Source organism: Microcaecilia unicolor, chromosome 5 (genome assembly GCF_901765095.1).
Source record: "Microcaecilia unicolor chromosome 5, aMicUni1.1, whole genome shotgun sequence".
Taxonomy (NCBI): Eukaryota; Metazoa; Chordata; class Amphibia; order Gymnophiona; family Siphonopidae; genus Microcaecilia; species Microcaecilia unicolor.
The window spans coordinates 95,257,060-95,266,947 of NC_044035.1; the positions used below are offsets into that span (position 1 = coordinate 95,257,060).

The following is a 9,888-nucleotide window of genomic DNA, read 5'->3' on the forward strand; positions in this document are numbered from 1 at the left end:
GACCCCACGAGGCCCATCACCTGGCCTTGCTGATGCAGACCCCACGAGGCCCATCACCTGGCCTTGCTGATGCAGACCCCACGAGACCCATCACCTGACCTTGCTGATGCAGACCCCACAAGGCCCATCACCTGACCAAACACCTTCTGCTCCAGGGCTGTGGCTGCAGCTACAGGACAAAGGCAACTCTGGCAGATGGGAAAAGACATATGTCCCTCCCTCCCCCCCACATTGGAATAGGCCCCCCGAGGACTCGTATCGGCCAGCCATATGGAGTAAAGGCCCATGCTCAGAGCAGAGAAAGGAAATGGACCTCTCCACTATCTACCAAGGAAAGAACAGTGAAACAATCCCTGGGAGACTCCCATTGGCTAGATGACTCCACTGCAGGGGAGTCAGACCTACTTTCCAAATCCTACTACACCAGACACTGGGGGCAGAGAAATACTGGCAAGTTCCAGGGCTGCAGCACCACTGAATTGTCAAGTGATCTCTGCCTCCATCTGCTAATCAGGGGACATAACCCACTTGTCTGAACTAGTTTAGCAGAATGAAAAGGAAGTTTTTAGCACGGTGCCACAACTTCCAAAAAAGCAAACTAAAAGTTACGGATAATTCAAAAAGGAATGGAAAATAGGAATGGAGACTACAGCAGAATTAGAAACAGTTCAGAGAAGGGTGATAAACAAAGGAATTGAACTCCCCATCCCCCCCATGAGGATAGGCCCTATGAGGTTAGAATTCGCACAAATAAGAGAATGCTGAGGTAACATAAGGTATGATGTGATTTAAAATCACGAGTGGAATGAAACAGGTAAATGCAAATCAATTGTTTACTCTTTCAAAGAGTTTAAAATAAAAAAAGCTAGGAGACATGCAATAAAATTACTAAATTGTACTGAAGAAATAGTGCTAAAATGAGGAATTCTGATATTGAAATAAAAACTATTCAATCTTCTCTGGGCAAATAAAATATCTTGAAACGATTTACCCAAACACTAGATATCCAGTAACAGTCATGAGTTGGCTGCATATGTTTAGTGCAGATAACATTTTCCTTTCAATCAGCTGTTCACTTTGATACACTATATTCTAAAATCATGAACACATTTGTGCTGAATAGGTAAGTCTTTAATGGCCTATGGGCCCTTTTATTAATAATTTCCCCCCCCCCCAACTGCAACCATAGACTTTCCTTCTGGGCACAGGGCACTGCAGCACTCCACACTGTAGTCCCCATTACTCACATTCAACCATGGCTAGCTCTTACACTGGACCACTACTTAACATTTCTAGAGCGCTACTAGGGTTACGCAGCACTGTACAGATTAAGAAAAAAGGACAGTCCCTGCTCCAAGGAGCTTACAATCTAATGGGCGAAATGTCAAGTAGGGGCAAACCAGATTTCCTGAATAGAGGTATGGTGGTTAGGTGCCGAAGGCGACATTGAAGAGGTGGACTTTGAGCAAGACTTTGAAGATGGGCAGGGAGGGGGCCTGGCGTATGGGTTCAGGTAATTTATTCCAAGCATAGGGTGAGGCGAGGCAGAAAGGGCGGAGCCTGGAGTTGGTGGAGAAGGGTACTGAGAGGAGGGATTTGACCTCTCTTTATCAGGTCACTAGGTTTAAATACAAACTCATCTATGTTTTGGGTTGCCTGCAGAACTTAGTACAGTTCAGTGAAAGGGGGTGGAAGATAGACAGAGGCAATGGGGGGTAGTTATTAAATGTGAGAGAGAGAGAGAATGGTGGCTTTGAGGCAAGAGGTCTCCACTCTAAGGTGAATGCACAGTACCTGAGCTATGGATCAGAGCAGTGGTGTGTCTCAAGCTTAAGGCTTCAGAGCTGGAGTGGGAAGACTAGCAGGTAGGAGATACCTACTACTACTACTTAACATTTCTAGAGTGCTACTAGGGTTACGCAGCGCTGTACAGTTTAACAAAGGACAGTCCCTGCTCAAAAGAGCTTACAATCTAAAATGCGAAATGTCAAGTGGGGGCAGTCTAGATTTCTGAATAGAAGTATGGTGGTTAGGTGTCAAACATTGAAAAGGTGGGCTTTGAGCAGGGCTTTGAAGATGGGCAGGTAGGGGGCCTGACGTATGGGCTCAGGGAGTTTGTTCCAGGTATGGGGTGAGGCGAGGCAGAAAGGGCAGAGCCTGGAGTTGGCGGTGGTGGAGAAGGGTACCGACAGGAGGGATTTATCTTGAGAATGGAGGTTACGGGTAGGAATGTAAGGACCACATACTGTACCACTAACTCCAGAGTTTTGGTTTTGTAAGCTCTAGTCAGGTGTTCAGCGCTGCGTGCGCTATACAAATGCTAATAATAATAATAACAGCAGTCTCTATCCTGATAGAAAATAATTAGCTTGCTCATCACAGGGTTCAGTCTGTGCTGGGGCCACAGTAGCAGTTATTTTTAAAGAGCATCTACTGCTGGTGTTAAATTTAATTTTCACATTTCTATCAGTTTACGTATAAAAAAATTGGTTTAAACTGAAAATATAATGTTCCTACATAGTACACCATCAAATTTAGGAGGAAAATAAGAATTACATCCCAAATCTAGTGCAAGAGATGTTACAACCATTCACCGGGGGGGGGGGGGGAGGAGTACATTCTCAGAAGGCAGAAACAAGACCTAAGACCTACATTCATAGTTAGTATCACTGATAATTCTGCACATTCCTGAAACACACACACACAAATACCAGTAGCAAGCCAAGTTCCCATAAGCATTTTCCACTTCATAATCCATTTACTTTTTACATCTTATTAAATGTACAAAGTGCATTACCATATAATAAAGTAGAAAATTTGTAAACTAAAATTTTGTTTATGTTCCTCTAATAATCCCACCAGGATAATAGGCTTGATGGAACTTCTGTCTGTCCCAGTACAGCATTATGTACTTGTGTAAAACTTGTCCACCGACTTAAATACCAAGTTTTTCAACCTGTCTCATTCCTCAATCTGTAATAAACTACAGGAATAGCTCATTAAATTCAGACTATAATAGGCCCCTTAAAAGCCAAAATACTTTCATATCTGAAATCCAACACAGGTGTTTTGCAAGGTTGTTAGTGTGGACTTGCCATTAACTGAAATGGCACCTCCCTTGTCTTGCACTGCCAATGCTGCGGTACAGCAGAGATAACAAGAAAATTGCTCCACTCAAACTAGGCACCTCCCTTGAGTAATTTCAAAATTTAACCATGTTTGTCAGAGTCAGCCCCTCATCTCCACAAGTCACTCCTACCAAATGCAGATCCAAATCATTTAGATAATATTCCAGAACCCCAAACAGATTCTAGTTGAAACTTCAGGTGTTTTTTTAATTCTCTGCCTTCTTTTCCAGATCAGATTTAAATAACTCTCAGCACATCTACTTTACATGTGTTGCCAAAACAAAGTGGTTAAAACAAAAGGAAACAATACAAAATAAATACAATAAAATCACAGGGCACAATAAGAACAGCAAGAAAGAATTTTCAGGTTCTAGTGCTGATCAATGATCAAATTGTTTCTTGCCTGCTGGCAGGTCTATGGTGAAAGTTTTAACAGCCACAGTAACATTTCCCTAAAGAAGGCAGCATAAAATTAACCCAGGCTACTGTAGCTACAAAGAACCTAATGTTAAAATGTGTTACTTATGTAAATAGCTTAACTTTGTTAAAATGCTAACCGACATTAAGAAACATACCACCCCTGCTCAGGTACAGCCACACTCAACTTACTATGCAGCCACCAGTCAAGTATTGGGTGAAACACAGAGTCATATCTAAGACAAATGAAACACACGCACACACCTCAGCATTATAAAAACACCACCACTAGGAGCAGGACAATCATTAACTCAGCCACACACACACACATATATATCATCATTATAAAAACACCACCACTAGGAGCAGGACAATCATTAACTCAGCCACACACACGCACATATATATCATCATTATAAAAACCACCACCACTAGGAGCAGGACAATTATTAATTCAGCTTTAAGAGCAGACATCTTGGTGACACCAGTACCCTATAGCTATACGTGTTCTGTAGCAAAATGGAGCATAAATACCAGTTATATGCTACTAAAAAAGGTCCAAGACAACTTTTAAGTAAATGCCAAACAAATCCATGGTATCTGAAATATCACAGCCACTCAGGGAGAAAGCCAGGAACACACTTGCCTACCTTCTAAACAAAACTTCAAAAAGAAATATAATAAAACCACTCATACAGAAGAGCTTCTAAATTACTGGGGTCCAGGAGCACCCCATCATGATGCATTAAGAGACCCATAGCATTGATTCCAATGGGCAAAACCAGGAACCACATTACACTGGGTTGCAAGTTCTAAACCAAGACTAGACAAAAAGTCTCCCAGCTAGAACTGGGTAATTTGGCAGCTTTGCAGATGTCACATTAAAAGAAAGCCATCAACTACAAGTACACCAGAGGCGTTTAATACAAACTAGCAGTAAAGAACGACTATACATCTAAGACTTATTGAGGCTCATTTTCAAAGCACATTGACTAACAAAAGTTACATAAGTTACTATATAACTTTGTAAGTCTATGTGCTTGGAAAATGAGCACTATTGTCTGCCTTTCCGCTTCAAAAAGCGTACAAGCATATTGCAATTTAATTGTCAAAACATACATAAAGACGAATAATTGCTACAGAAAAGCAACCTGCTCCAAAATCAGTTAACACAAGTCGAAAGGGGAGAGCAATATCAGCGCCCCCCCCCCCCCCTCCCACAAAGAAAGCAGGGTTTGCAATCCATTAGCGGCCACAACCCGAGAATGCTCATCAAGGAGAAAAGAGCTGATAAGAGAAAACTACTAAGGGAGGCCGGAGGCTATCCTTCCGTACAAATTGCAGGTAAAGAAAAAGCAACAAGCTGGGGCGCGAATAAACAAGCTCCAAAATAATTTCACAGCAAATTGCTGTTAAAATCAGAAAAAAATGTTACTGTGTTCTTAAATACTGCTATTTTCTTTTGGTGAATACAAAGGAAACCCCAACAGCTGCTCGAGAGTATCTGGGCTCTCAACCCTCCCTCCCACCCAGGTGCCAATAGAGTGTGGGCAGCGGTCCCTCATGTGCTGGCAGCTGCGCATAGGACTCCCCTTCCCTTCCAGGCAGCACCTAATGCCCTGCCCCCTCCCCCTGGCTTGCTGTGCGGCTCGTGCTAATGCGCTGACCACCCCCTCCCCCGCGTTGTCCGGCCCGTGCAAAGGACTGGACTGCTCCTCGCGGCCTCCCTCTCCGTTACCGCCTCACTCACTATGGTGACGCTAGCCTTGCGCAGGTCACGGTTCTCCTCTTGTAGCGCTTTACACTTGAGTTTATAGGTCTCCAGCTCGATCTTCAGCACTTTGTTCTCCTGCTGCAGGGAGGCCAGCCGGTTCGTTAGCTCCTCCAGCCGGAATGGGGAAATGACTATGCCCGACTTCCCTGAAGACGAAGAAGAGGAGGACTGCATCGCGGCTGAGCTATTGCCAGCCCCATCCGTATCACTTTCGCTAGCGCTGTCCGCCATAGCGAGCAAAGAGCCAAACGGGCTCTACACAGATAATGAGGAACAGGCGCTGTGTAGCGTGCGCGCGCGCGCCTCAGGAGGAGTGGAGGCTGCTGCTGCGTGACGCAATGCGCAAGCGTGCACTTGTACGACGAAAGGAGCAAGGAAAGAAGCGCCTTGCTCACTAAAGAACACCGAGTTGGAGGGATGGCGACACCGCGCGGGGACGGAAGGTCGGTGAAAACACTTGGAGGAGGAGGACAGGAGGGAGAAGGTAGTTACCACCTTTTTCTGACCTGAACAAGAAAAAAGGTTACCTTCGAAAGCTAATCGAGAAATGTATAAAATTAGTCATATAAAAAAAAGCTAAGGTATTATCTTATTTTCTTTTCTATATTTTTATTTTATGACTATGTATTACCTTTTCTACAAATAATATCTGTACATCCGTTCCCCTAAAGTTTGAGGTGAGAGGAAGGGTGTTTACTAAAATCTGGGAGGAACTATCTGGAGTGTAAACATCAGAATGGCTCTTGTGTTCAGGCTTGAAACCGTTCTCTCTGTGACCTTCGTCTGAAGTAAGGGGAAAGAAGAGAGATCCATGATGATGATGGGGGAGTGGGCAATAGAATCATGGCTTGCTTGCATTTAGCATTGTACCAAAGACGGTATGACATTTGTTACATTATTGATTTACCTGTTCATGTTATTGTTCTTTGAAAAAGTTCAATAAAAAGAAATTACAAAAAAAACAAAAAAAAATGCTTCTTGTTGGCTTAGTACTGAGAGGGGTATATTGTTTCCTGTACTTTTAGATAGTGTGCAATGATTGCATAGTGTTTATATATCTATATCCATCTCTATATATCTATACATATATATAGACATAGGTATAGATATAGATAGAAATGGAAAAATTAGTTAATTACCTGATAATTTTCTTCCCTTTAGTCCCAAAGGTTCAGTCCAGACAAATAGGTTGTGACCATCCACCAGCAATCAAGCCAGTATTCAATAACAAAGCAGTGAAAGAGAATGACTTCCAGAGAAAATGTAATGCCGATTTTTAAAAAAGGTTCCAGAGGAGATTCAGGAAATTATAGACCGGTGAGTCTGACGTCGGTGCCAGGCAAAATGGTAGAGACTATTATAAAGAACAAAATTACATAGCATTCAAAAGCATGGATTAATGAGACAAAGCCAGCATGGATTTAGTGAAGGGAAATCTTGCCTCACCAATCTATTACACATATCTTTGAAGGGGTGAACAAACGTGGATAAAGGTGAGCCGGTTGATATTGCATATGTGGATTTTCAGAAGGCGTTTGACAAAGTACCTCATGAAATACTCCAGAGGAAATTGGAGAGTCGTGGGATGGGAGGTAGTGTCCTATTGTGGATTAAAAACTGGTTAAAAGATAGAAAACAGAGAGTAGGGTTAAATGGTCAGTATTCTCAATGGAGAAGGGTAGTTAGTGGTTTCCCCAGGGGTCTGTGCTGGGACCGCTGCTTTTTGACATATTTATAAATGACCGAGAGATGGCAGTAACTAGTGAGGTTATTAAATTTGGTAAATTTGCTGATGACACGTAAAATTTAGGCATATAATTAGTGCTAATAATTAACAACATAAGAATAGTCATACTGGGTCAGACCAATGGCCCATCTAGCCAGGGCCGTGCCTAGGGTCTCTGGCGCCCCCCTGCAGACTATCAGTTGGCGCCCCCCCCCCCCCCCCCCCGGTGAAAATGATCGCTCACCACTTGCCACACTGACAGGAACTGTCAGCAATATTCTTAGAACAAATTGCTATACATTGCAAAATAAGATAGCAGATGTAAATTCTCAAAGTGGACATATTCCAAACGCTAAAATGAAAATAAAATGATTTTTTTTTTACCTTTGTTGTCTGGTGACTTTCTTTTTCCGATCATGCTGGCCCAGTATCTGAGTCTGCTGCTATCTGTCCTCTTAACTCCATTTCCAGGGCTTCCTTTCCATTTATTTCTTTACTTTCCTCCTTTCTTCTTCATTTCTTGCTCTATATCCATTTCCAGCAATTTCTTCTCTCTCCCTGGGTCCTGCCCTCCCATCCATGTCCATTCTGGTCCCTCTCTGCCCTTCCCTCCTCCATCCATAGCCAGCAATCCTCCTCTCTCCCCTCCCCTCCATTTCCAGCAATTTGTCCTCTCCCTGGGCCCCCATGTCCATTCTTGTCCCTCTCTGCCCTTCCCTCCTCCATCCATAGCCAGCAATCCTCCTCTCTCCCCTCCCCTCCATTTCCAGCAAATTGTCCTCTCCCTGGGCCCCCCATGTCCATCCTTGTCCCTCTCTGCGCTTCCCTCCTCCTCCATCCATAGCCAGCAATCCTCCTCCCCTCCATTTCCAGCAATTTGTCCTCTCCCTGGGCCCCCATGTCCATCCTTGTCCCTCTCTGCCCTTCCCTCCTCCTCCATCCATAGCCAGCAATCCTCCTCCCCTCCATTCCAGCAATTTGTCCTCTCCCTGGGCCCCCATGTCCATCCTTGTCCCTCTCTGCCCTTCCCTCCTCCATCCATAGCCAGCAATCCTCCTCTCTCCCCTCCCCTCCATTTCCAGCAAATTGTACTCTCCCTGGGCCCCCATGTCCATCCTTGTCCCTCTCTGCCCTTCCCTGCTGCATCCATAGCTAGCAATCCTCCTCTCTCCCCTCCCCTTCCAGCAATTTGTCCACTCCCTGGGCCCTGCTGCTGCCCTCCCATCCATGCCTCTCTGCCCTCCCATCCATGCCTGTCAGCAATTCTCTCCCCTGCTCTGCCCTCTCCCCTCCTGTTCAGTGATTTCTTCTCTCTCCCTGCCCTGCATCCATACATGGCCAACAATTCTCCTCTCCCCTGCCCTCCCCCCCTACATGTGGCAGGCTGCAGCGTTTTTGCGAGGCAGCTCTGGCTCTCCCTCCTTCCTTCCTTAGTTCCCGCTCTGGCTCCCCGATCAGCAGCCCCCCCCCCCCCCCCCGCGTGTTTTAACCTTTACGCGATGTCAATCAATGAAGAACGCACAACAGACTCATTTCTAGCTTCTCTCTTCACACAGTGTCCCGCCTTCAGCGTCAGCGATGATGCATTTCCTGTTCCCGCGAGGGCGGGACACTGTGTGAAGAGAGAAGCTGGAAACGAGTCTGTTGTGCGTTCTTCATTGATTGACATCGCGTAAAGGTTAAAACACGCGGGGGGGGGGGGGGGCTGCTGATCGGGGAGCCAGAGCGGGAACTAAGGAAGGAAGGAAGGAGGGAGAGCCAGAGCTGCCTCGCAAAAGCGCTACGCTTGTGAGGGCAGCAGGGACGTCCGAAGTCCACGATTGGGCTGGGGCGAGGGTAAGCACCGCGGCGGCGCCCTCCAGAGGTGGGCGCCCCCCTGCGGCGCTTACCTCGCTTACCGCATCGGCACGGACCTGCATCTAGCCTAGTATCCTGCTTCCAACAGTGGCCAATCCAGTTCACAAGTACCTGGCAGAAACCCAATTCCATGCTACCAATCCCTGTTTATATGTGGAGTTTTTCTAACCTGAGATGGTTATTTATTTTTTCCCTGTCTGTTTGATGGATCACAGAGCTTTGATGTAAACGTTCCTTTTCTCTGATGCATACTCCTAATCTTGCTAATACAATCCATGGAGATAAAGTCTGTTGGACCAGCGGACCAGCTTCAGCCCTCCTTTGCTATCCCCTTCTCTTTTATCCTATATGAAATTGTAGTTCTACTCCACCTCTTTGTGTACATTACTATTTTCTTTCTTTTCTTTAATTATTAGACTGTAAGCTGCCCAGGCATGCTTTTTGATGGGCGGGATAGTAAATCCTTAAATAAACATGAATTCCCTGAGGTCTTTTTCTCCATATCTTTTTCTAGTTCTTTAGGTATCTGACTGGCTTAAATATTGGGTTTATTATTTTTTTTATAATGATAGTATTCTATAATTTACGTATGTAACTGTGCCCATATGCACTTCAAACTATGTGCCATCGCATATAGGTGCCTTTTTATAGAATAACATGTAGCCAGAATATTGGCATTTATGCACATTGTTAGCTTCTAAATCTTGGCATCCTCTTTATAGAATTGACTTCATAGTTCTTGGTCGGAGTTTCAGCACGTGTAAAGGAGATAATTTTATAACGGGTTGCCAAAATGTAGGCACCAAATGGGCTAGGAACCTTTTCTATAAAATATATGGTAAGTGTTTGTGATGGAGGGTATAGGAAGTTGTCAGTTCCCCTTAACAACACTCCCTCACAGAGCCATAAAAAAAGGTTGTGCCCTAAAATGTATATCAGGGAGGGCATAGTGTACTCAAGGGTCCTTTTACCAAGCTACAGGAAAA

General features: G+C 44.7%; 1 protein-coding gene across 1 annotated transcript in view; it reads right to left on the minus strand.

Moving 5' to 3' along the window:
* Positions 1 to 5,764, minus strand: part of CCDC6 (coiled-coil domain containing 6) — a 161,699-nt gene extending 155,935 nt beyond the window's left edge. The window contains exon 1 of the mRNA XM_030203109.1: positions 5,296 to 5,764. Coding sequence (XP_030058969.1) covers positions 5,296 to 5,550 — 255 coding nt within the window. The 5' untranslated portion in view covers positions 5,551 to 5,764. The remainder of the gene's footprint in view (positions 1 to 5,295) is intronic.
* Between the last annotated feature and the right edge of the window lie 4,124 nt (positions 5,765 to 9,888).